This window comes from Dama dama, chromosome 29 (genome assembly GCF_033118175.1).
Source record: "Dama dama isolate Ldn47 chromosome 29, ASM3311817v1, whole genome shotgun sequence".
Taxonomy (NCBI): Eukaryota; Metazoa; Chordata; class Mammalia; order Artiodactyla; family Cervidae; genus Dama; species Dama dama.
The window spans coordinates 18,867,502-18,895,452 of NC_083709.1; the positions used below are offsets into that span (position 1 = coordinate 18,867,502).

A 27,951-nucleotide genomic window follows, 5' to 3' on the forward strand; every position below is an offset into this window, starting at 1 on the left:
GTCTAAGATTAGGACTATAATTCAGTTTAATTTTATGGTGTACTTTATTATTAAAAAGAAAAGTGGGCATAAGCCCCTAACCCAGGCCAGTAAAAAGAAGGAGGTGAGTGGCTTATTCATAGAAACAGTTCTATCCAAAATATATAATCAAATCATTTGCTGTTTCCCGAGCCACCCTCTTTCTAAAAACCATATCTGTGTATGTTGCTTCACCTGGGCTGTTAACATCTTAGTGACTAGACTGCATTTGGGGAACAGTAATTGTATGCAAGATTCATCAATGGACATAGAAAAAAGCTACAGTGGGAAAACTAGTAATGTTACAGTGGAAAGATGGGTACAACTGTAACATGATCAGAGTTACCATCATCAGTAGTGAAATCTGGATATCATCATGTGCCTTCTGGTATTTTTTAAAAATTGAAATGTTGATTTACAATATTTCAGGTGTACGGCCAAGTGATTCTTTTCCATTATAGGCTATTAACAAGAATATAGTTCCCTATACTGTACAGTAGGACCTTGTTGTTTATTTTGTATACAGTAGTGTATATTTGTTGGAGACGGGAGTGGCAACCCACTGCAGTATTCTTGCCTGGAGAATGCCATGGACAGAGTCGTCTGGTGGGCCATAGTCCATAGGGTTGCATAGAGTCGGACACAACTGAAGCGATTTAGCAGTGTTTATTTGTTAATCCCAGATTTCCTATTTGTACACCCCTCTTCACTTTTGGTAACCACAGTTTGTTATCTGTGCCTGTGAGTCTATTTCTGTTTTGTAAATACATTCATTTGTGTCATTTTTAAACATTCCACATATTAGTGATACCATATGGTATTTGTCTTTCTCTTTCTGACTTGGTTCACTTAGTGTGAGAGTCTCCAGGCCCATCCATGTTGCTGCACATGGCATTATTTAGTTCTTTTTGATGGCTGAGTAATATGCCATTGTATATATGTACCACATCTTCTTTATCCATTCATCTGTTGATGGACATTTAGGTTGCTTCCATATGTTGGCTATTGGAAATAGTGCTGCTGAGAACACTGGGGTGTATGTATCTTTTCAAATTAGAGTTTTTGTCTTGTCTGGTTTTATGCCCAGGAGTGGGATTGCTGGATCATATTTTAGTTTTTTAAGGAACCTCCATGCTGTCCTCCATAGTGATGGCCTTCTGTTATTGATGTACTTAGAAGGGCTTCTGTGGTGCCTGCCACAGTGCCTAACCTGAATTTAGTCTGGAGGAAGCATTAGACAGACCTGTAGTGAGCACATTCTACAGAATAACTGCCTAGTACCCTTCAGGTGTCCGGGTTATGAGAGACACACCACCCCCAGTTGGAGGAGGCATGGCAACTCCATGAATGTGTGATCCTGAACCAGAAAAAGGACATCAATGAGGGCAGTTGGGAAGAAATTTATATAAGGCTTGCTCTAGATTATTTTATAAATCTTGTGTTGCTGGTTAATAACCTGCTTTTGATCACTGTAACTGCAGTTTTAATAAGATGTTATCATTTGGGTGATAGGGTGAAGAGTACACAGGAGTTCTTTGTACTGTTTTTGGAACTTTTTGTAAGTGTGAAAGTTCAAAATGAATTTAACAACAACAGAAACTCAGAAATTCAGACTCTCATCCTTCTACTTTATGCGATCTCTTCTGGTCAAGGGACTGGTTTTCTTTGCTTCCTCTAAATCTCCACTGTGATCTGGATAGCTGAGGTTTCTAAATAAGGGCTTTTGAAGTAGTGAGGCATTGCCTTATCGGATTGCAGCTACAAGTTGAAAGGTTCTGTTTAATTAATTAATTTACTTATTTATTTTTGTACAGAGCTGTAATTACATCTTTGGGTTTCCAGTGACTCCAGGTTATTTGAGCAATGCTCTTGTAGCCATCAGGAGCCATAGCTGGAAACTTAGCTCTGTAATTAATTTACTGGTTTGTTTCTGTTTTTATTATCATGTTCTGGATTCAGGTTAGTCCCACAGATTGTTCTGCTGTGTGTCATATATTGTCGAATTTCGTATTTGTCAATTGTCTTTTAGGAAAAGCTGGTATTTGTATAAAAATATTTTACCTAAAATGGAAATATCACACTGAACATCTTATTTTTCCTCCTAGCAAAGATTGTCTGGAGCTTTTATAAATATAATGAATAAGTAAACTTACACTGGCATAAGCACCGCGTGGTGGCCTTTTATTGGGTAATAATTAGAATGGAGGAAGTTAATACACTGGGAAATGTTTCTGTTACCGGGAGCAGTTGTTAATGTATGACTCACAGATTCTTAAGTCTAGGAGAAACTTGATGAGGCTGTTTTGACCCGTGTGTCAGAAGAAGAAAACATGGACTTGGAATCGGAAGACCTACTTTTGAATCCCAGATCTATCACTGATTACTGTTGTGACTTGGACAGGTCATTTAACTCTTCTGAGCCTCCAGTTTCTCATCAGTAAAACTGGAATGATAATAGCACCTTTCAAAGTTACTGTGATGATTCAGTGAAGTAGCTTGCAGCATATTGGGTTGGCCCAGAAGTTCCTTTGGGTTTTCCCAAAGGAACTTTTGAGTCAACCCGATACCTGACCTCACATAGGCATCTCATATATGCTGGTTCTGTTCTTACCTCCAACTGGGTTTATAACTGGGCCTTCTGAAATTGATGAGATTCTGCTTTGCTTATAAAGACCTAGAAAAAGGTGGTAGCATATGTCAGTCACCTCTGCTGGTGTTTCCCAAGTCTTTTGTTGGGAAGTTTCCCCATATCTCTCATCCCAGAGAAATTATTTTCTATTATGTGCTAGTCACACAATAGTCATAACAATATTGGTTGTTATTCCAAAATCTGTTAGACAAGGGTCACTCATTTGCTGCTTTCCTTGGCGTTTTAGTGTTCAGACCTGAAATCTTTCCATACAAATGAATATTAAATTTAAAAGAAAATCTTATGCGAAAAGGCACAAGATATCCAAACAATTGAAGGGAAGCGTTTCCATGCACCATTTTCTTTCAAGCTGCAGGTCTGACTTGCTTTTTTGATCCTCTGAAAGACCAGTTATTCCTGTGGTTGTGGAGTGAACATCATTGATTTTATGAGTTAACATGGAAGTGTCTAGGGCTGAAGGGGCATGTCTGTAACTCACCCTCAGGTGTGTGTGTGTGTGTGTGTGAACAAGAGGGGAGAGAGGGAGGGGGACAATGCCATAGCAGCTGTGACTGTGTTAATGGGGAGCTCAGGTGCGTGGAGCTCTTTGTGTCTTTCTTACAGCTTTCCTCTAAGTTTGTTGTTGTTGTTTAGTCTCTAAGTTGTGTCCAACTTTTCTGTGACCCCATGGACTGCAGCCCACCAGGCTCCTCTGTCCATGGGATTTCCCAGGCAAGACTACTGGAGTGGGTTGCCGTTTCCTTCTTCAGAGGACCTTCCGCACCCGGGGATGGAACCTGAGTCTCCTGCATCTTGCACGGTGGCAGCTGGGTTCTTTACCACTGAGCCACCAGGGAAGCCCTTCTCTGAGTTTAACTATCTCAGAATTACACTGGATTAAGTTATATTCTTATACTCGAAGGCCATGTAAGCCAGTGGCCTTTTCAGAGGAAGGGAGTTTGGAGGCACCTGAGTCAGCATGGAGGAATAAGTAATAAGTGAGTAATTCAGTTAGCAGTCACTCACTAGCAAAAAATTAGTTGTTCCTTTAACCTTTTTTCCTTAGAACAGAACTTTTTTTGTAGAAGATCCTCTCTAGAGAGAGAGTAAGCTGCTGCTTTATCAGAGCAAAGGAAACTACTTGGAAGTGAAATTAGATGCTAAGAAGAATATTTTTATATTTACAAATCATAGACAAGGATAAGCAAATTGTAGAAGGCAGAAATATTAGGACTTTAAAAATTATCTAGTGCTCAGACAATCTTTCTTCTACCTGAAAGATACAAGTTAGTTCTCTATAATTAGCATTCTATCTTACTAGTTAGTAGACATTAATTATCCTTTCTTTCAAGTTGCTGTTTGATTTCAAAGTTAATATTTTGTGTTCTTAATAAATATCATGTAAATATTTATTATCATTTTACCCTTCAAAAGGCACCTTCTAACCAAAAAATATTTTTAAACTCTTTTCTTTCATGTCAATGATGACACCTCTTTTGGGAATTCAGAAGCCAACCAAAGGTAAGAGATTTGGTTTATTACGAGATGCTTGTTCAAGTTGTATGTGTGTATTTTTTTGTACTGGTATTTTCTTCTGAAAAATAAAAATACTCTCTGTCACTTTTAAAATAAAAAAATAATGCAAGCCGTCAGCCTATTCATAAATCCAAAGCCATTTATTGGCATAAGAAGCACTGGAGGTTTATGGAAAAGCTGTTTTTGTACTTTGACCAACTCTGGCCAGTCTCCTGGCAACTACAACACAGATTCCTTTTGTGCCCTGATGGTCACCACAGATTGGCTGGGAACTTCTCGTTCCAAACTGCGGTCAGAACCAATACTAGGCAGACTCATCCATGGTGCTCCTGGGACAGCCGGGGACACAGTCTCAGGCCAACAGAAACCTGCCCTGGCCCACAGCTTCCTCAGGGAAATGTACTTTCATCCTAGCTTTGAGCCCAGATTCTCAAGAAACTTTGGTTCCTGTGTCCCTTAGGAATGCAGTTGTACCAGAGTAGGGACAAGGACTGTGTTTTGTATTGATCATTCTTGGGAACTTTCCGGGAAATTTATATTTTTATCTACCTTATTGGAGTTTTGTTTTAGAATCTGTGGTGAAACAGTAATTTCTTTCAATATTACTTTTGCTGAAGTATGTATAGACTTGGCTATTGGGACTCTGAATGAGTAAACAAAAAAGTTTAATATGGCACTTGACTTCTTTATACGTAATAGAACTAATTTGATCAGTTTTATCTTTTGTGTGAAAAGATGGCTGGATTATCTTTGTTTTCTTATTTTCTGATGGAGCAGAGGCTGGATATTGCAGTAATGATGTGAAGAAACATCACGTGACTGTTTTAAAAATATTCATGTTTTATTTAATTCAACTCTATTTTACCGTTTAGAGAAAATCTGTTAATGTAAAAGATGTGGAAGGGCCAACACTACATTCTTTTTTTAAATTTTTTTTATTATTATTATTATTTTTTTTTCCAGTGGGTTTTGTCATACATTGATATGAATCAGCCATGGATTTACATGGATTCCCAATCCCGATCCCCCCTCCCACCTCCCTCTCCACCCGATTCCTCTGGGTCTTCCCAGTGCACCAGGCCGGAGCACTTGTCTCATGCATCCCACCTGGGCTGGTGATCTGTTTCACCATAGATAGTATACATGCTGTTCTTTTGAAATATCCCACCCTCACATTCTCCCACAAAGTTCAAAAGTCTGTTCTGTATTTCTGTGTCTCTTTTTCTGTTTTGCGTATAGGGTTATCGTTACCATCTTTCTAAATTCCATATATATGTGTTAGTATGCTATAATGTTCTTTATCTTTCTGGCTTACTTCACTCTGTATAATGGGCTCCAGCTTCATCCATCTCATTAGGACTGGTTCAAATGAATTCTTTTTAATGGCTGAGTAATATTCCATGGCAACACTACATTCTTAACAGTGGTTCCCTCTAAGGAGAAATATGCTTGGTGAATGGGAGTCCTTTATTCTTTATGCTTCTGTGTTATTTGCCTTGCTATAATCAATGTGTGTTTCTTCTCTGTTACTTGAAAAGAAATTAAAAAAAAAAATAAGGACAAATATTTATTTAGGGGAAAAAAGAGGGGCCTGTTTGCTTTAGGAAATTCATGGCTGGAAGATACCTGTAATAATTTACAAAACAGCTGAAATTTAAAGAGGACCATTCAGTGTTGTTAGTAAACAAGACCTTAGCATTCCTAGCTCCCACCTTTGTCCCAGGCTCTGGTGCCTTCCTGTTACTGAGGAGGAGAGCTCAGCCACTCTGTGATGAAGGGCCTGGTGGGGAGAAGCGTGCGTCCTAAGTCGCTCAGTTGTGTCCGACTCTTTGTGACCTTATGGACTGTTGCCCTCCAGGCTCCTCTGTCCATGGAATTCTCCAGGCAAGAATGCTGGAGTGGGTTGTCATGCTCTCCTCCAGGGGATTTTCCCAACCCAGGGGTCGAACCCGTGGTTCTGAAGTCTCCTGCAGGCGGGTTCTTTACCGCTAGCACCGCCTGGGAAGCCCAGGTGGGGAGCAGACATGGGCTCCAAGGCTGAGTTCAGCTGCCAGCTCCCCCACACCTGTTAGCCACCAGTCCTTGACTTCTTTGTATCCTAGGGCCTCCCGAGTAGTATCAGCTGTTGCTGTTACTTCTCTACTCGAATTTAGAGTAAGACTTGTTAAAGAAATCCCTAAATTTAAAAAAAGAAAAGAAAAACCTGTAGTAATAGGGAGAAGAGAGCAACGTAGAGCCTGATCTCTGAGAAGTGCACTCGGATGGTTCAAGTGTGAGCTAAGCTTATAAGCAAGCAAAGACTTGGGATGGTCTCTACTTAACCTTGGTAAGAGCAGAATAAAAAAAGTGATAAGACATGAGAGCTGAAAGCTGGAGCAGAAAAAACTTAATCTGAGCTTCACATTGTATTTAATCTCACCCTGCTGACAGAGGTTCTTTGAAACGCAACTCCCACCGGAAGTTTTGATCCACGGTCCTTTGGGACCATCTTTCTTCTTCTTTCTTTCCCCTCTCTGTTGTTGTTGTTCAGTTGCTAAATCGTCTCTGACTCTGTGACCCCATGGACTGCAGCATGCCAGGCTTCTCTGTCGTCCACTGTCTCCCAGGGTTTGCTCAGACTCGTTTCGATTGAATCAGTGATGGCATCCAACCATCTCAGTTCTCCTGCTCTCAGTCTTTCCCAGCATCAAGGTCTTTTCCAGTGAGTCAGCTCTTCTCATCAGGTGACCAAAGAATTGGAGCTTCAGCTTCAGCATCAGTCCTTCCAGTGAATAGTCAGGGTTGATTTCCTTTAGGATTGACAAGTTTATCTCCTTGCAGTCCAAGGGACTCTCAAGAATCTTTTCCAGCACCACAGTTTGAAAGTATCCATTCTTCAGTGCTCTGCCTTCTTTATGGTCCAACTCTCACATACATGACCACTGGAAAAACTATAGCTTTGACTATACGGACCTTTGTTGGCAAAGTGATGTCTCTGTGTTTTAATATGCTGGGTTTGTCATAGCTTTTCTTCCAAGGAGGAAGCATCTTTTGATTTTATGGCTGCAGTCACCATCTGCAGTGATTTTGGAGCCCAAGAAAATAGAAACTGTCACTGTTTCCACTTTTTCTCCATCTATTTGCCATGAAGTCATGGGATCAGATGCCATGATCTTAGTTTTTTTGAATGTTGAGTTTTTAAACCAGCTTTTTCACTCTCCTCTTTCACCCTTATCAAGAAACTCTTTAGTTCCTCTTCATTTTCTGTCAGTGGGGTTGTATCATCTATATCTGAGCTTGTTGATATTTCTCCTGGCAGTCTTGATTCCAGCTTGTGCCTCATCCAGCCCGGCATTTCACATGATGTACTCTACATATAAGTTAAATTAGCAGGGTGACAATATACAGCCTTGATGTACTCCTCTCCCTGTTGGGGAATTGCTAACATAGGGAGCCTCGACTGCTGATAGACACATGGTTAGCTCTGGGGAAATGTTGAGGGTTAGTAATGTATGACACAGTGCTGAGGCTGGGTGGTTGTTGCTGGGCTCCAGGCCTCCCACCTCTTTGGGGGTGTTGTCAGATACTGAACTTCCGTAACCCTTTTTATCCTTGCTTTGGCATCACTGTCCCACCCCAGGGAACAAATGTCTGGTGTCACTGTTTTGCGCAGATGTGGGTGTTCTGATCCTTCCTTGCGCTGAAGGTGTTTCTAGCCAGTCATATAGTTGGTTGCCCCCGGGGCCCCGACCACTCATGTAACTTGCCCCTGGCATCCTCCCGGGCTGCTCTCAGCTTTGCAGCCATCTCCTCCTGCAGCTCTTTGCCCTGTGCTCTCCCATGATCCCCAGCCCACTCTATCCTCCATCCGTCTCATTGCAGCTGTTTTTCAGGGTTTCTCAATTTCTGGCCCACGTATCGGCAAGCAATCTGACTTTCAAAAACTTGCTCTCCTTGCCTCCTTTCTTTCCCTTTTTGGCTCTTTCCCTCACTCCCTCCATCATTTTGAATTAATTTCAGGTGGAGGTGGATATAGGCATGCATACTTCATTTACCAACCTAATCTAATTTCCTTATTTTAAAAACTTAACTCTTAGATTTAGGGTCCAGACAGCCTTGTGAGTTCACACAGAAACATTCTTCTGCCAACTCCAAACTCAGCAGGGACAGATAACATATTTAAAAATATTAAAAATCATTTCCTTGTATTCAAAAACAACATATGTCACTTTGAGGGCTTGCAGAAGCCTGGGGCTGAGTTAGTGTGTTTACTGGGCCTTGAGATCAGACCCAGGTCCTCGGAGGTGCAGCCCTTGCAGACTAGAGGGGACCCTGATGTGTGGTTAAGGATCTGAGAAATTCATCCATGTGAAAACTGATTTGGGTGAGCCTCCATCATGAAAGAAGGCTTAAAAAAGGCTTTTGGCCACCAACACTGAGCTAATTGGGCTTCCCTGGTGCTGCAGATGGTAAAGAATCTGTCTGCAATGCAAGAGACCCGGGTTCGATCTCTGAGTTGGGAAGATCCCCTGGAGAAGGCAATGGCAATCCACTGCAGTATTCCTCCCTGGAGAATTCCATGGACAGAGGAGCCTGGCGGGCTACTGTCCATGGGGTCACAGAGTCGGACACGGCTGAGCATGAACACATATGCACACTGAGCTAATTTCTGTATAAGTAGGAGGGAGTAGAGACACTGGGCTTTGAAAAGACCCAGACCTGGGCTTCAGTAGCTAGGAGTGGCAGTGTAAAGGTGGCCAAAGGAAGAGGAATGAAACAGGCAATCACGTAAACCGTAAAACAAGCTCCCAATTCAGATGTGCTTGCAAACTAACCTATGAAGCCAAGAGGAAAACTGTCATCAGGAAGTGAGGCAGCACACTCAACGTGGGAGGGTTTGAAGGGCAAAGTGAAATGAATTGGAAAGCAATTACCCTTAAAACTTTTTAAAAGACTAAATTATTGAACATGAAATCCAAAAAATTAAAACTATAATCAGTGAAAAAGACTTAAAAGATCGCTTAAAAGAGAGCATAGTTTAGAAAGTAATAAGCATAAAAGATCAAGGCAAATCATTTGTGGTATCTCACGAAGTAACATTATGTATTACCAGTATTTCCATTGTACAGTCTTTCTACTTTTGGTCTGTGCCGATTTTTGTACAAAGATGGGATCATGGTCCAGACTTTTTCATGTGCTGTGCTTAGTCACTCAGTCATGCCTGACTCTTGGCGACCCCGGGGACTGTAACCCTCCAGCCTCCTCTGTCCATGGGGATTCTCCAGGCAGGAATACTGGAGTGGGTTACCATGCCCTCCTCCAGGGGAACTTCCCAGCTTAGGGATCAAACCCAGGTCTCCTGCGTTGCAGGTGGATTCTTTACAGTCTGAGCCCCCAGGGAAGCCCTTCTTCTTTGTTCTTAAAGCTACGTAGTATATTGACTGTGGGTCTGTTATAGTTTATTTAAAGAATCTGCATTTTCAGTATGCTGTGGTAATCATCTTTACATTTTTTAAAAAAAATTTTGTTTTCTCTGAAGAAGAGTAAGACTGTAGAGAATACATAAAAACATAAGAAAGCAAAGATATCAGTAATCTTACCACACAGTAATGAACTTTATATATGTAACTCCGTGTGTTTAATAGTCATCATATTATACGTATTGCTTTGTAACCCCCTCCCTTTTCACATCACATTGTAAAGAGTTTTCCGTGTGAATTCAAGATCTATATTATGTGCAGGGCGCTTTGTCTTTGTAAGACTGTCCTGTAAATAACTGACCTCCATTGTAAGCCAGCGAATTGTTTTTATTTCAGTATTATGAACCATGTTAGCAGAGTTATGCCATTGTTATAACATCATGAGTATGTTACAGTTTTCTTAAAAAATATTTACCTTTAGTCGATTGATTTACAGTATGGGTTTACTTTCTGTCATATGTCAACATGAAGTAACCACAGGTGCACATGTGTCCCCCTCCTCGAGTCTCCCTCCAGCCTCCCGCCCAGCCCCACCCCTCTAGGTTGTCACCGAGCCCCAGCGCGAGTTCCCATTGGCTGAGTCAGGTGGCGAATTCCCATTGGCTACGTTTTGTTTTTAACACATACGTCATTATTTTTATTTTTCAACAGGTGTTTGCGTATGATCACTGTTTCTGGTCTATGGATGAATCTGTCAGAGAAAAGTATGCAGGTAAGAGTCCAGCATCCTATTAACTCCTGATCACATAGACAGGTGTTTTAATATGTTTTCTATAAAGTTTCATAATGGTATAATTTTAGAAACTATATAGCGACCTTCCTCCAGTCTTTGCTGTTAAGAGTGTTTACCTCAGTTGGGAAATGGGAGATGAACAGTGCAGTGTTGGTGATGTAAGATGGTGAAGTTAGATGAACAGGGCTCACAGTTGAGGTTACGCTAAATGAATGCCGGGCCTTACGTGGGACCACAGCATGCAGTAGCCAGGTCGCTTCCCTTGGATGTTGGTGATGTGGTCAAGAGAGGCAGCTTGGTGAAATGAAAGAACTCTAGCCAAGAAGGAAAGGGAACCCTGAGTTTAATACCAAGCTCCAGTCCTGACTGTTTCTTTGAATAAATCACTTAGGCTTTCAGTGTTCCTATTTCCTCTTTAGTGGAGAGGAATATGCCATATTCCCGCTAAATTTGTTCTGGGATTCTATTCTTTTATTCTCCTCAGTGATGACTGTCTCAGGCCCCTTTTCACTACAAGTTTAAAACTATAGCGACTGCCAACTTTAGTTAAAAAAAATCTAAAAAAGACTACAGTGGCAGGCTTATATTTTCTTTATTCCTAATTGCTTGTGATGCCTGTTTCCTAAGAAATCTTTTAAATATTGAGTGTCTTATTGACCTTTATCATGAGAAACAGTTCATTCTACAGCTGTTTGAAAAAGTTGAGGTTAATTTAGGCTGGCTGGGCCCAGTGATGACTTTAAGGATTGCTTCAGGGAATTCCCTGGTACTCCAGTGGTTAGGATCCCATACTTTCATTGTTGAAGGCCCTGGTTTGATTGCAGATCGCTATGATCCCACAAGCCATGCGGCATGGCCCAGGGGAAAAAAAAGGATTGCTTCTGTGTCAGAATTGTGGTGATGCACTAACCTGGTAAATTAATTAGGAAATGAGGCACAATGGGATGCTATGTATAGCATACAAAATATAACAAACATAACAGCATCCAGTTCTTCCATATTATTTTCAAGACTCAAAGAAGTTAAATAATTTGTCCAGGTCACTTGATTATTGACACATTTAATTTAGCTTGTGAAGGCAATCTGACCCTACTCTTTATGTTCATGATTGAAAGCTAGAAGAAATGGCCCAGACCTTCCTCCCTCTCCCAGCTGATCTGTAATTGAACATTTTCATTGAGGCAAAAGGAGAGGGAATTTGATACATAACATTGTTTTGAAGTTTACCATACACTCAGTGGAAGCATTGGCTGAGTGGTCCATAGTTGAATTCAGGTCCAGCCAGGTCCCAAGCATATATATCAGATTCTTTATAAAATAGAGGTTCATTGGTCTATTTTTTTGGCCAGTGTTTTATTCAAGTTCATATCATCAGGAACTTTTCACTCATTTTCTGTCATATGCTAACTAGAAATGACCTGCTTCCAAAGAAGCATTCATCAAGTTTAAAAATCTTGTTTGGTAGATAAACAAACTGAAAAAAAAAAGGTGCATTTTTGAGGGTTTTGTTTGTTTTTAATTGTTCATATGTGGTTTTGGCTTAAAACATCCGTTTTCTCTGTGTTTTTCTCTTTCAGGTCAAGATGATGTTTTCAAGTGCCTTGGTGAGAATATCCTGCAGAATGCTTTTGATGGCTACAATGCATGTATCTTTGCTTATGGACAGACTGGTAATTGTTAAATAATCTATTTTTTTTTTTAAAGCTTTAACAATTCTAACAAAGAAAATACCAAAAAGAATACATATCGCTAGCATCTTAGCAGTTATGATTGATGAAGGAGTGCTTTGACTTCTGTACCTTTGTGGTCAACATGAAAGGAAGGGGACAGTTAGGGAGGTTGGGATGGACATGTACACTCTGCTATATTTAAAATGAATAACCAACAAGGACCTACTGTGTGGCACAGGAGCTCTGCTCAGTGATACGTGGCATCCTGGATGGGAGAGGAGTCTGGGGGAGGATGGATACATGTGTGTGTATGACTGAGTCCCTTTGCTGTTCTCCTGAAACCATCAGCATTGTTAACAGGCCGTATACCTCAATACAAAAAAAAAACTTTTTTTTTTTTAGATTAAAATAACAAAAGTGAAGGAGTCATTTTTATCTGGAGAAGGAAATGGCAATCCACTCCAGTATTCTTGCCTGGAGAATCCCTTGGACAGAGGAGCCTGGTGGGCTGCAATTCTTGGTGTCGCAGAGTTGGACACGACTGAGCGACTGATGCACACGCACATTTTTATCAGGATTTATCATATAGCTTGTTCTTAAAGAGAAAAATGCCTGTGATATATTCAAGACTTAAAATTCTTTTCAGGACTATGAGTGATTTAATTTTTTCCTTTCTGTTTTCTCATGTCTTGTAAGTGTTCTCTAATGAACATGTATTTTTGGTGCAACAGAGAAGATAAATTTGTACTAGAAAAAAAATGACTCTGATTTCTATGCCGTTGCCAGAGGGTAGTGGTAGAGAGTTAATTTGCTCTGGGGCCTGCAGAGATGGCATATATGTTTTGTGTGCTATGATTAGTGGTTGGGAGCACGCACATAGCTTTCATCATATGGATCTTTCCAGTTCAATTTTAGAGAACTATTCAGACCTCACAATTTTTCAGTCATTTTAGGTAATTTTTCTTTTTAAGTATAAGGGTGGTTAAAGAAGGTTTTTGTTTTTCTTCCTAAAGAATGTGTACCAGTGACTTTTACATGTACAAATAGGAAAGCTAGTCTGCTTATGAGTGTCATCATGGTATTTGGATATATTCCTTATTTTGGGCATTTTCCTAAGTGCTAGGGTTTTACTGTGAGCAATGGAAAGAGGGCTGTGTATTTAAACTTCTCAAGGAGACAGTAATAACTATGATTTCCACTTTTTTAGGATCTGGAAAATCTTACACCATGATGGGCACAGCTGACCAACCTGGATTAATTCCAAGACTCTGCAGTGGGCTCTTTGAGCGAACCCAGAAAGAGGAAAATGAAGAGCAGAGTTTTAAAGTAGAAGTGTCCTACATGGAAATTTATAATGAAAAAGTTAGAGACCTTCTTGATCCCAAAGGGTAAATGACTTTGAGGTTTGAATGTTATGATATTAGAGACTAAAACAGACTTCGTGAATTGGCTTAAGTGAAATGTTTTATACTGAACTTTAGTAGAGTTATTTATCTAGTTCCTGTCTTTGGGATTTGTTTTTAATTTTATTAAGTGGCTTCCTGCAGCCATTTCTGGGCTTTTGAACTTGGGCTGAGTTGGGCTGGGAAGCATGGTTGAGTGGCATGTGTTTGGACTGTATATCGCCTCTCTCAGATATATTCAAAGCCACAAAGAAAAAATATGTAATGATAGTTAACTTACTGCGTATCAGGATAACTGGTATCCTTAATCAAGTAGGGTGTTTCTTTGTTTTTTTGTTTTTTGTTTCTTTGTTTTAAAACAAGAAGTTTTGGATGGAATTCATCCATTTGTTTGTAGGCTGTGAAGTGAGGGAGAGGCATAATCAGAAATAGTGAAACCTGGACTTTCAGAGGGTTCATTTTAATTTTTCTCAGAAGGAGAAAAGACTGTCCCATTTCATGGCCTAGACTTTGATTTTTTTCTTCATGTGTTTAAATTGGTTTTATTTAATACAACAGCGCTAACCTCATAGCCCTAACATTGTGATTTGTACTAAGGACTTCTGACCCTCATGATTTTTGTGGCATAGACTTTGAAAGAAGTGGCTTCAAAGTGTTAGAAAGCCTTCAAAAATGATGGCCTCACTCTGCAGTCATAACTGGAGCTAATGAGGAAGATAAGGGGGTATCTGAGGAAATCTGCTCATTGCACAGAGTTCTCAGAGTTCAGATTTTCAGGAAGTGCAACAATGGAGAGAAAGAAACAGATACTAACCGCAGCTTGTGGCTTACTGCTGTAAGAACAGTGTTGGGGAGGTCAGAGAGCCACATGAGCTGAGGCTTACAGAAAGTGTGGAGGACGCCTAGGGCACATCTAGTTATGTCTGGGTGAAAAAGATGATCAAGGAAAGTTGTTCTTAGAAGCAGTGAAGTCAGTGACCCTCCATCAGGAGAAAACCAAACTGATCAACTCCTCACTGGCCTCTTGATTTCTTTAACAACGATAACCATCTGCAGGCCTTTCTGAATGAGACTGAATTGGTACTTAGTGTTTCTTCTTTTTTTTTTTGGCTCCACTATGTGGCTTGTGGGATCTCAGTTCCTCAGCCAGATATATAATAGAACCTTGGCCCCTGCACTGCCATGGAATCCTTGGCACTTCGTGTTTCTATTCAAAACCTCACATAACATTTATCGAGCAACCCCTGTGTGCCAGGCACCATGCAGTCGTAGATGGAGAGCTCACAGTGGACAGAATGTGAGTTTTTCTTTTTTTTTTTTTCAGACTTTAGGCTTTTTGTTTTGTCTTGGGGTGTAGCCGATGAACAACGCTGTGGTAGTTTCAGGTGAATAGTGAAGGGACTCAGCCATATACATACATGTATCCATTCTACCCCAAACCTCGCTCCCATCAGGCTGGCACATAACATTGAGCAGAGTTCCATGTTCTACACAGTAGGTCCTTGTTGGTTATCCCTTTTGAATATAACAGTGTGTACATGATCTTCCCAACCCCCCTAGTGATCCCTTCCCTCCCAGCAACCGTAAGTTCGTTTTCTAAGTCTGTGAGTCTCTTTCTATTTTGTAAGTTCATTTGTAAAATTTCTTTTTAGATTCCACATGTAAGGGATGTCATATAATATTTCTCCTTCTCTGTCTGACTTATTTCATTCAGTATGACACTCTCTAAGGTCCATCCATGTTTGTGCAGATGGCATTATTTCATTCTTTTTACTGGCTGAGTAATATTCCATTATTTATATGTACCACATCTTTATCCAGTCAGATTGGGAGTTTTGGAAACAAATAGTTATGAAATCAATGCAGTAATGCTTTTACATAGTAAAGGAGGCTTACACAAAGTAGGTGAGACCAAAGAGGGGTGACTGTCTTTGCTCAGGAGAGAAGGGATGATTTCACTGAGAGTGCTTGATGAATTTTGTGCTGAGTAGGACTTTGTTACTGAGAAGCTGGGTGAGAACAATTCAGGCATAGAGGACAGCTGTGCCTGAGTGTGGAGATGTGGAGAAGTCGGGGATTTGAAAAGGGACCCAGCTGTCCAGTGGCCTGGAGAACAGATGTACAGATGTCAAAACAGGAAACCAGAGTCCAGAGGGAGGAAGACCATGGCCTGGGTACCCACATTTGCTAAATATCATGCCCCATACTTTTCCTGTTCTGCCTTCAGTACTTTTTCTTGCACCTTCATCTCTGAAGAGCATCACTTTCCTTGAGACCCAGACCTACTCTTCCCAGAACTTCTTAGCTGACTTCATGTTTATACTCCACAGTGCTTGTGTGAATAGCTTGAGCTTTGCGTGCGTGCTTAGTTGCGTCTGACTCTTTTGCAGTCCCATGGACTGTAGCCTACCATGCCCCTCTTCCATGGCATTTCCCAGGCAAGAATACTGGAGTGGGTTGCCATTTTCCTATGCTAGGGAATCTTCCCAGCCCAGGGATCGAACTCTAGTCTCCTGCGTCTCCTGCATTGGCAGGTGGATTCTTTACCACTGAGCCACCTCGGAAGCCCTAACTTGAGCTTCACTAGCTACGATTTGCTAAGTCTTTAATAATATCTTGTATGTTTGTCTTGTGTATAGTTTAGTAATTAACTGCATGGGCTTTGGAATCACCTGGCTCTGGATCCCGGTCTTCTACTTGTTACCTATTGAGCAAGTTCCTTATGCTTTCTAGACCTCATTTGTCCAGAAGGCGTAATAACATCATGTAATATCTCAGAGGGCTGTCATGGAAGATAGACTGAGATCTTAGAATATTTACTGGCACATAGTAAGTGCTCAATAAGTGTTAGCTATGGTGGTTTCCTTCATGCAAGTTTCTTGAGAATTTCTGTAGTGTTTCTGAAGAGCCAGAGTGAGTGAATTAAAAGCTCTATGATTCCTTTTCAATGAAGGTTTGTTTGAGAGAAACTTGTTACTTTATTCAAGTACTGATTTTATTAATTCACCATGTACTATGTGTAGTAATGTAGTTATATTTTACTCAAGAGATAATGCAGTATGCACTATCTTTAAGAAATAGGGGAAAATGAAAGGAAAAAAGTTGTAATAGAATATGTATCCAGAGATCAGAACTAAGTTGAATACTCTTTATGCACTTTTATATACAGTTTTATAGTAGTAAGTTTTGGTGATTGATCGTAGGATACTGTAGATTCTAAATCATTAGAAAATAATGAGTTACATAGAACAAGACTCATTTCTAATCTTACCATCAGTATTCTTTTTAAAAATTGCAGTGTTTAGGGAATTCCTTGGTGGTTAAGTGGTTAGAACTTGGCACTTTCAGTGTTGGGGCCTAGATTCAGTCCCTGGTTGGGGAGCTAAGATCACAAAAGATGCATGGTACAGCCAAAAAAAAAAAAAAAAAGTAATGTTTATACTTTGTGAAGAGCTTTTTTCACATAGTTAGCCAGTAACAAATATCCTTATTATTTTTTGGTTGATATCATTAAGTACTCTGTAAGCTGTAGGGTTTTGTCAGGTCCCTTTACTGGTTTTATTAGTTCCTTGTTTGTAAGAGGTTTATTTATTTATTGTTTAACTCATGGGTATTTAATTTTACTGAATCATTTTCAGTTTATTGAAATCATTTTACAGAAATGATTTATTTTTTTTTCCTCTTTAGTCTTATCATTGTGATAAAAGACATGAATCTTTTCTCAATGTTTAAACCACCTCGCAGCCCCAGGCAGTCCAGTTTTATGTTTTTAAATCACTGTTAGATTCAGCCTGCTGTCTTTCTCTTTGTCTGTTTGTGTTTGTCTTTATTCACGATTGAGACTGGTCTGTCACTTTCTTTCTGGCGCAGTTTACATTTATTTAGTTTTCTGCTCTCTGTGCCACATTCTGTGATGTGACAAGCAGATTGTTTGTATTTATTCAACTCTGCATTCTTTGTGGTAGTGGACATCCCACAGTGTACCCTTTTGAATTATGTGATATTTTACCCCACTATGAAGTTTTTCTTACTAGTCAAGAATCTTAAGTTTTGGTTTAAATTCTTCTGGGATCAAGTCTGTTTGTTCTATTTATTTGGGATCTTTATTGAATTCAGTCTGTATTTTTATGGAGCCGTGGTTGAGTCTTTTTCTAAACAGGTTATTGTTTGAAAATCGTTTCTTTTGTTTTTAACGAGCAGAAGCCGTCAGACATTAAAAGTCAGAGAGCACAGTGTGTTGGGACCCTATGTGGATGGACTGTCTAAACTGGCTGTCACAAGCTACAAGGTAACAGCATCCTTTATGTCAACTGCTAAGATTCACAGTAGCAAATTTTGTTGTTGTTGAATTTTGATATTTTTTTGCAACTAAAAAAGTTATAGCATCACTTTAATAAGTCAACTTTTTTACAAAACTCTTTATTAAAAAGCTATATATGGTTATTAAGTTGGTTCAATTTTGAAGGAAGGTATACATTTTTGCAAGGCATACCTGTTCATCTATTGTGAGACATTTTTTCCCATATTTTATGAGCTCTGAAACTGATATTCCTTACAGTTGTATCTTAAAATGATAAATGGCAGAATTTTTTTCTTCCATAGTAGTACATAAAATAATGATGTTGCTTATGATTTTGGTGATTTAATGAAATTAAATATATGAGTTGAGTAGTTGGAATTCAAAGCCTGTTTCTAATTTGAGAGAATCTCTCAATGGCCTTTATAGTTACTAGTTCTCTTCATTTTCAGACATCATAGTTATGCTTTGTGTGAATCTGCTAGGCTTCCCTCTTTGGGGAAGTGGGGGTGGCGTGAGCTGTGATGTAATATACATTGAATTAAGAGTCAGAGACTTGATTTGGTGACAGTCCTCTCATGTGACTCCTGTATGACTCTGGAACATTTACTCCCATCTCACCAAGCCTCTCTGTCCTCATTTTTAGAATGGAAATTAGTTTTATTGTCTTGACTATCTTTTGAAGTAGATTCAGTAGTTCCTTTGTTCATGAATCAAATTCTGTCATTTGGTCAATGGTACTTCATTTAGTAAACATTTATTGAACACCTCTCCTGTGCCAGACATTGTGCTAAGTGCTGAGAAATAAAAAACTGAATGAGGTCCGTTTCCTTAAGATGCTTACACATGTTTTAAAGGTATTATAAAAAAACATGATTTTAAGTGCAGTGAGAGATGCATGTTTCAGATTCATGGTAGTTTGAACTAGGAGTTCCTAACTTAAATGGATATGTAGGTATCTTGGGAGGGTAGTATCCAGGAAGGCTTCCTGGAAGAGATCAGATGAGTTGATGCATGTGAAAAGTCTTCAAAAACTCTAGGGTATCATATAAATGTTAGGTATTATTAGGTAAACTCTTGTCTCATTTGCATATATGGCCAGACTGAGTTGCAATGGCCTCTGAGAAGTGCAGTCCCTTAGTTCCACTGCAATGTGCTCAGCTAAAGATGGGGTCCTTTACTGGAAAGTACAGGAGGCTGGATAAAAGGAAGCCCTTAGTAGACTCTCTCACAAATGTATCTTTCTTGTTTCTCATTAAATCCCTGAAAGGTAGATGTAATAGCTCTATTGTTACTTGTATGTTTGCTAAGTCACTCAGTCGTGTCGGACTCTTTGTGACCCTATGGACTGTAGCCCGCCAGACTCCTCTGTCCATGGGATCCTCCAGGCAAGAATCCTGGAGTGGGTTGCCATTCCTTCTCCAGGGGATATCCTTGACTGGGGGGTCAAACCCACACCTCTTGTCTCCTGCATTGGCGGGCAGGTTGTTTACCACTCGTGCCACCTGGGGAGCCCGACTGTAATGAAACCAAGTTTCAGATGGCTTAAATAAATTTTTTAGAGCCTTTAACATTTTTTAAAAAATGAAGATCCCATGATCTTTCTGTCTCCATTTTAGCTATAATGGCAAAGAAGTTTAGTAAATCCATGCAGAAAATTAGTCTCGTTCTCATTTTTAAAAACAGGTCTGGTAAGATATACGCTAATGTGGTGATCCAGTTCTGTGCCTGCAGGAATGGGTTACAAGTTATTTTTGTTTGCTGTTTATTCATACAGTCTAATTTGACTTAACAGCTTCTATTGCTATAACTAAATAAGCTAAAGATTTTCTAATTTCTGGGTGAGATGAGGACAGGCAAGGCATGTTTGTCCATCTTGTGGGACTTCAACATGCAGCTTCTACTGTTTCCTAATTCTTGGTCAGAGCTGACACTTTATTCTACACCTACAGTAAATAATGTATTTTCTTTGTGTTTTCAGAGATAGTATTGGTTCTTGTACTCTATGGGGCTTCATGTTCATTGAAAACCAGAATATAAATTCCAGTTGTGGCCGACTAAGCAGTAAAACTTGGAATGCATTTCGTAGCATAGCAGAGTTTTCATATTTATTAGATAATAAGATGTGTGTCTATGACTTGTTTCCATGTAGGATATCGAGTCTTTGATGTCCGAGGGTAACAAATCCCGTACAGTTGCTGCAACCAACATGAATGAGGAGAGCAGCCGATCACATGCAGTGTTCAAAATCACCCTCACACACACTTTATACGATGTGAAGTCTGGGGTAGGTATTCAGATGCATGACTTCTTTTTTTTTTTTCTTTCCAATTTCTAAAGTGGATCATGGTTTATCTTATTCCTTTCTCATGTTAGATGACTTAAAGTTGTAACCAGACGTGTATCAATTAGAACTCAGGACAAGAAATAGAAGCTGCTCTAGGTAAACAGAAAGGATTGAGTGGAGGGAATTGGATGATTACACAGGTGTTGATAGACCTTCTGAGGAGTGGTTTCTGGACTCAGTCTCTAGAAATAATCTCCAGAACAGCACAGACCTCTTCCAGTGAGGAAAGTACTGTCTCTGCGGCCGCCCCCAGACCTGTGAGTTCCAGGCACATCCCAGAGCTGTGACCCATCATATACCCATATTCCTGCTTGCCAGCAGAAAAAGCCAGAATGGGCCAGGGGGATGACCTCTACTGTGTCTCTGCTTTTTAAATTTGAAGCAAGAATATCTGATTGACAGAGTCAAAATCACATCCTGAACACTGGCCGCAGGGAGTCTGATAAATGTAGGTTTTAGCTCTCTACTCTCTTCACCTGAAGGAAGTTGGAACAGAAGTTATACCAACTGATGGCCTACAGTTGTGCCACAGCGTTTTTTGAACTTTAAACTCTGATGGCAAATTATATAAGCTAATAACACCCTAGCTGATTTAGTGAGGTTTCCTTTGAAGTATTATCTTATGCTAAAAAGCTGAGTGTTAGAAGGAGTAAGTTGTACTGGAGAACTTGCACCCTAAGATTCTAGATTCATAGAATCATTTTTTGAGCATTTGTTCTTGAAACCTTTGAAGATTAACAGAACCAGAGATAGATATGCTTCTACCACACTGAAAACTTCTGTATTGACTCATACATTTTTTTCCCCCTCTTACTTCTTATGTGAATTTTTGCATATTTTATTAGTACCCTCCAGCAAATCAATTTCAAGTACCAGAAGCTAAAATGATCACCCTGGCAAAGTGCTATATTTTGGCAAGATTTTCGTTTGCTGAGAGCATAGTTTTCTTCTTTAACCGTCACAGTAAGATTAGTATAATGACAAAAAGTTCTTTGTTTTCTATTTCCTTTTCAGCATAAAACAAAAAACATTCTGACATTTTTTTTTTCAAACCAAAATCACTTTTGATTTGGGAAGCTGAATTCCCTTTTGTTAGTAACATGTTTGTTTATGGAAATAAATATAAATGTATATTTTAAAAGAAAGTTTTAAAAGGTGATCCAGAAATGAGGTTTCTCACATTTCTTATATTGCTGCTAAAGTATAGAATATTGGTTATGTCTTTGATTTGATAATAGAATATTTTTGATAAAGGAAAATGTCAGTATATATAAATACCTTAACCAGGAAAATATGTAAACTTAATACCTGAAATTATGGAAAAGAGAATTATTGTATGAACAATATGAAAACATTTTAGAATGCATTAGGTTTTTGAGGGATCTTTCTGTTGGATAAAGTCAATTTTTTTTTTTAATATCATAAGAAATGCAAATATTTTCCCTCGGGATTATTGGTAAGTATATATGAAATTTTAAGCACAGTCTCATATATTAAAATTTATACTTGTAATGCTTTTATATACTTATCTGTGAAAGTTTTGTTGGGTTCCCTTCAAAATGTACCATTTTGGAGTCACTGTTTTTTTTTTTTTTGGAGATAATTTTCTCTCTGGATTAGTAGTTGTGTATGATTTTGTATGTATCTACCACTGGGTTGTTTACTTTTCTTACACTGTTTTGTAGCAGCCCAAATTAATTTTAAAATGACAAATATGCTTTAAAAAGGATTCAGACAGTAAACTCATTTGGTAGAAATGTACCACTTTCTGTATTCTTTAACTTTTAGTGTTTGTTGATTTGCTCCCTAGACTTCTGGAGAGAAGGTTGGCAAGCTGAGCTTGGTCGATTTAGCTGGCAGCGAGAGAGCAACGAAAACAGGAGCGGCAGGTGACCGGCTGAAAGAGGGCAGCAACATCAACAAGTGCGTTGTCTGGAAGCCCGCCCCACTGCTGCAGTGACTTAGCCCAAGAGGGAACTGGTGTAGTTTTTAAAGAATAGGATTCCGGAATGAGTGAGGCTATACAGAATAAATAGAACTTTTTTCATAGTATTTTTTTAAGGGCCGAGCCTGTTCTGTGTTTTGTTGAGATGTCTGCTGGGGCCCAGGAGCACAGCCTCAGTCAAGTCAAAGGTTCTCCAAGGGCAGCCCTGCCGAGGTTCGGGCCCGGGAACCCTGTCCAGGGAGCAGTCCTGGGCCTGGTAGCGTGCCCCAACCACTGCTCACTAGGGGGCGCCAGTTCCCGCCGTCCCCAACCCCGGGTTGTGACAACCCCGGTTATCTACACATATTGCCGGGTGCACCCTGTGGAGACGCAGTCACCCTCAAGGTGCGAGCCACTGGTCTAAGCTGTAGAAGAGGACAGATACAATCACAGTATCAGAACCTTGGCACGGGTGTGTCTGAACAAACAACAGCATGTGTGCTGACCACATTGGACTTTTCCTTTTATGACAACTGTGGTCCTTATTTATACCAAGATTTTACTTTACAAAATAATATTTGGTGCATCAAGTCCTACATATGGTTACATATTTTCTTACCTTAAGCTAAATTAAGCTGAACTGCTAGCCCCTGTTAGTGGGCGGGAATCTGTTCCATCTTTGTGGCTCCCAGGACACATAGCAAGACAGTCATCAGTAACCAACTGGGGATCACAGAACACCATCGTCCAGTTGCATGCTGTTATGTATTTATATATGTAGGAATGTTTTTGCCTTGTACTATGTTTTAGTTAATTGCATTGTGTTCATGGCTTCCTTTCTAAAAGATATATGGTATTTGTGTCATTATTTTGCCCTAGTGGTTTACAGCTTACATTTTCTTTATACAAAAATGAAAAAAAAATTCGAGCTAAGCAATTTTATAGCTTACAGTAGTATTAGAAGGCTATCAGCTATTAGAGTTTGTGTGTTCTTAACCTGAGCAGCAGAACGCTGACAGAAATGCTGTTCTCAGGGTGGCACAAAGGCATCTTTGTGTTCAATCTTTGTGCTTAAATGTGACATTTGATATACTCAGGTTTTTACGATTATTATGGTTTGTTGCACATGCAGGTCCCTCACAACCCTTGGTCTGGTTATCTCAGCCCTAGCAGATCAGGGTGCTGGCAAAAACAAGAATAAATTTGTTCCGTACCGTGATTCAGTTCTCACTTGGCTGCTCAAAGTAAGTCGTCTTTAACCCCCTTTCTGGGATTCTCTTGGTGGTTGGTAAAAAAAGGAATAATAAAGAGTAGACTCTTGATTTCTCCCAATTATAATTTCCTACATCAATGTTCAAATTTATAATCATTAGATTCTTACATGGTGGTTATAATTTTAATGGTTTAAGCATGGGTTTCTTCCTGATTTCACCAGAACCTGGAAGCAGTGGGGGCTTGGGGCGCATGGAATCAATTGCACTGTCACCTCTCAGACTCGGGGACCAGAGTAAAGAGCGGGTGCCAGTCCCACAGCCGAGTGAGTCCTAAGAAGGGGTTTCCACTCCTTCTGGGCGCAGCTGGACCGCTCCAGCCTTCTTACTGACTCCTTGTGTCTGATGTACTTTTTGGACCTTGTTTTCCTGTTTAACTTCCAGACTACTCATGATCATTTTGGTTTGCTTTTGGCTTCTTAAAGGTGCTGTTAAAGGGTAGAGAGTAGAGCACACAGTCATTCACTGGTTAACTGATTCAGCGTGAATGAGAGGAATGGAAATGAGGAAGAAAAAAACTGTATGAAGTGCTATGAGGAGGATGTAAGGAAATGCTGGACACTCCTTGTCCTGTAATCCCTGAGTCTAGTAAGGGAGAGATGTGTGCACAGAACACTATACCACGAGTTGGTGATTTCATGGGAGAAATGGAAATGACATGTAATAGGAGTTTGAAGGGAGAGACTGTTTCCAGGTTTTTTCTAGTCTTCAAGGTTCCCTTTTGTTTTGATAGAGTCGCCATGATGGATTGGGTATTGGACTGGAAGGTAGAGGATATAAAAATCTAGTGACAGTTTAACTCCTTATAAAGTTGCCAACCCGGAAAAAGATATTTTACCTTAATGCCCTTTTTTTTTTTTTTTCCATTTTCAAGGAAGTCTTTTTAGCATTTTTATTTTTAAATTTTCTTCGCTGTGCCACATGGCATGTGGAAATGTAGTTTCCCAGCTTGAGATCGAACCCATGCCCCTTGCACTGGAAGCTTGGAGTCTGGACCACCTAGGAAGTCCTGTACCTAATGCTCTTTAAAAAAATGTTTTTAAAATTGAAAAATAATTTTATACGCCCTGTTTAGTTTTATGTTGGCCTATTCTCTTGATTTTCTTGGTCAGGAATTTATTGAATACCTGTTAGTGTACTAGTTGTTGAGCATGTAAAGAAGAGGTAAGCGCAGTCAGCATAGTAAAGCACACAGCTTCTGAGTTATTCTTGACATGTTTAGAGAACTGTGCTTATGAAGGAAGAAGGATTTCCTCTTAGTTTTTACATCCTCTCAAAGGCTTGCTTAGTATTCAACTTTGCTTTCTAAAACTCTTAACACCATTTGAGCATGCCTGATTAAGTGAAATTTGCCACAGTAGAAAATCAGGTAGCTTACTTCCTTTGGCTAAAATGCAATAAAAATAGACATTAAAAACAAAAGGATAAACAAAATTTGATTTTGAAACCATTTGTAGGCTGATTCACATTGATGTATGGCAGAAACCAACATAATATTGTAAAGTAGTTATCCTCCAATTAAAAGTAAATAAATTTTTTTAAAAAGAAAAAAAAAATGCTTGTAAATAACTCTTGAATTAAAAGCATACAGTATATAAAACACTTAATTACTGAGGAAATAATTGTCTGGTCTTCCTGTGTTAGTAATTTATCTTGAAATCTCCTTTGTTTCATTTCCAGAAGAAATTCTCAATGAGATACTTCTTCCTCATACTTTCGATAGAAACATCTCCTGCACATTCATGATAATTTCTGGATGTGTGTGATTTAAAAGGATATATTCATTGCTGTATTGTTCTGATGTTGCTTCTTCAGTCCATTTAACCTAACAATAAGAAAAATCTTCTGTGAAGTTACTTGATATAGTTAACATGGCCTAGGTTAATTATTGAGTGTCCATCCCATAGATAGGCTGGAAGTCAGGAGAGTTTGGGTCAGGAGAATCAGGTACCATGCCTCCTTGGAAGGCAGGTGATAGTGTTCCCGTTTTACAGATGCGGCAACATATGCAGAACCAGCAAGTGAGAGAACCAAGACTGGAATCCAGGGCTGACCTTGCTGCCATCCACTGTTGCCCAAGCTATGCTCTTCTTACCAAAGGTTTCTTTCCATTAGAAAGAGAAGCACTTACTTTTTTACCAAATGTGATAGAAACTGTTGAATATAATTGAACTTGAGCAAAACTAAACACTTCTTTCATTTTTTTAAAAAAAGAAGCTCATTTTATCTTTGATAAAATTAGGCTAGAATTGTAACTTTTTATTGTATAATTTTATTTGTTTATTTTTGTTGCTGTATGGGCTTTTCTCAAGTTGTAGTGAGCAAGGGCTACTCTCTAGTTGCGGTGCAGAGGCTTCTCACTGCAGTGGCTTCTCTTATTGCAGGGCACGGGCTCCCGGGTTCACAGGCTTCAGTAGTTGAGGCACTGGAGCTCAATAGTTGCAGCTCCTGGGCTCTAGAGCATAGATTCAATAGGCGCATGGGCTTGGTTGCTCGACAGCATGTGGGATCTTCCCAGATCAAGGATCAAACCTGTGTGTCTTTCATTGGCAGGCAGATTCTTTACCACTGAGCCACAGGGGAAGCCCTGTAATTGTCCTTTCTATGTGTTCATCCTTAGGCTGAAAAAATGCATAGTTTCCTTCATATCTTTTCTAAAAAACTACATGATTTTTTTTTCAATAAGGGCATAAGTAGGGCATTTATGTAAAAATATACCAGGGTTTAAATGATTTTCCCCATAGCCTCTTAGAATCCACTGATACACATATCATTCTCCTTTGAAGTGCCTTCTATGTCCCTGTTGATTTTCCCTTCTTTAGTTCTTAATTAGTCTAACTCTCCTTCATCCTTGTTTAACTTGGTACAATTCTACTATTCTCCAATGTAACTTTCATAGAACTCATAAAATTGCTCATCCTTTATAAGATTTGCAACTTTTTAATTTTTTTGCATTGTATATGCGTTATAATTATGTCCTGCCCTCACTGTTAGAGCATCTTAGAAACTGATCACTCTTGGTGACTTGAGGGGGGTTGATGGATGTGATTACCTTTTCTCACAGGTATGTTTGAATGCTTACTCATTCAGTCAGTGGTCAGCAGAGAACCATTTTGTATTAAGATGATCTTTGCTTATCTCTGTAACTTTCTAAATATGTCTCTTTAACATCAGAAAACTTCTGATAATGAATGCTCCAATAATGAATATCTTTCAAATTCACCTACTTTTGAAAGATTATTTATTCTTAAAATTATTTGCTTACTCAGCTGCACTAGGTCTTGGTTGCAGCCTGTGGGATCATTGTCGTGTCATGCACGGTCTCTCATTGTTGGCACACGGACTCTCCCACTGTGGCACGCGGTGCACGGTCTCAGCTGCTCAGAGACATGTGGGATCTTAGTTCCCTGACCAGGGATGGAACCACTGTCCCCTGCATTACAAGGCAGATTCTTAACCACTGGACCACCAGGGGGAAGTCCTTCCAATTCATCTGTTTTTGCATCCTTACTGCCACTTCCCTAATGAATAATGAAGGGTTTCTTCTCTCTCCTGGATGATTGAAACTCCTTTCCTGAGTTTTCCTAGTCCATCCTGTTCTTCATTGAGGTTGCTGTCTTTCTAAATCAATGCTCTTCTTAAACTTAAATCTCTTCAGTAACTCTCCAGAGGGCCTTATGTTAGTCCAAATTCTTTACAGACTTGTGGTTTACTCGGCTCTTCCTGACTTCTCATTGTTCAGCTTTTGCTTCTTGACATGATCAAGTCTAGCCGAGTGATGAAGACTTTGCTTTTACTCTGCCGGGCACATCCTTGCTCCTCTCTTCCACCCTGCTTCACACTTTCCTCTCCATACCTTTTACCCCAGTGATGCTTATTCATATTTAGGTGTCAAATGTCACTTTCTCTGGGTGTCTTTCCTAACCTTTGAGGGCTGTGCTTTCTGCTCTTTTTCTGTCTTCCCGGACCGTATTGTATTCATCCCTACTTTAGTTTGTAGCCTATAGTATTTGCTCACCAGCATCACCCTCTAGATGGTAAACTCCATGAAGAGCTGAATGGATGAATAATTTCAGCTCTTCTCTGCACGAGCGTTATGACCTTTGGTAAGCCTGTAAATCTTCCTGGGTCTCAATTTCTCATCTGTGAAATGAAGAGACTGGATTAGATGACTTCAGAGAGTTCTCTCAGCTTCAAAAAATTCCGACTTCCAAAATCAAATTTCTTTCTTATGTCCATTTAATTTGTCATTGCCAAAACAAAGCTCATCAGATTTGCCTAATTAAACAATTAAAGAGTAAACAAGAGGCATTCTACTTTCTTCTTGAATGAGTGCCAGTTCTTTTGTTGCTGTTTCCTTTTTGCTGGTGGCATGAGGCCATTTTTGAATATAAGCATATTGTTCCTCAGGCACAAGCTCTTTGAAAATATCAAATATTTGTCGTTTGCCAGGTTTCCTTTCCTCAGCACAAATTGAAGCACAATACACATGCTTTTCTCCTGTGGTAGTCATTGTTAGGAATCTGCTTTTCCCCAGTAGCATTTGCTATTGGTGTGGGCTGAGAGAATGCAGTGCTTTAGAAGGGCAGTCTTACGTGGTGCTGCTTGTGGACTGAATTCCAACCAGAGATGTAATTCCTGTGATCTTGGTATATAATATTTGA

General features: G+C 39.6%; 1 protein-coding gene across 4 annotated transcripts in view; it reads left to right on the forward strand.

The window, feature by feature from the left end:
• The window catches only part of KIF13B (kinesin family member 13B), a 207,129-nt gene that overhangs the window by 60,895 nt on the left and 118,283 nt on the right, over positions 1-27,951 (forward strand). For all 4 annotated transcript variants that reach the window (XM_061132637.1, XM_061132638.1, XM_061132639.1 and 1 more), the window contains exons 3-10: positions 4,156-4,168; positions 10,294-10,354; positions 11,953-12,045; positions 13,253-13,433; positions 17,649-17,736; positions 19,898-20,032; positions 21,903-22,015; positions 23,149-23,260. In XM_061132637.1, coding sequence (XP_060988620.1) covers positions 4,156-4,168; positions 10,294-10,354; positions 11,953-12,045; positions 13,253-13,433; positions 17,649-17,736; positions 19,898-20,032; positions 21,903-22,015; positions 23,149-23,260 — 796 coding nt within the window. The remainder of the gene's footprint in view (positions 1-4,155; positions 4,169-10,293; positions 10,355-11,952; positions 12,046-13,252; positions 13,434-17,648; positions 17,737-19,897; positions 20,033-21,902; positions 22,016-23,148; positions 23,261-27,951) is intronic.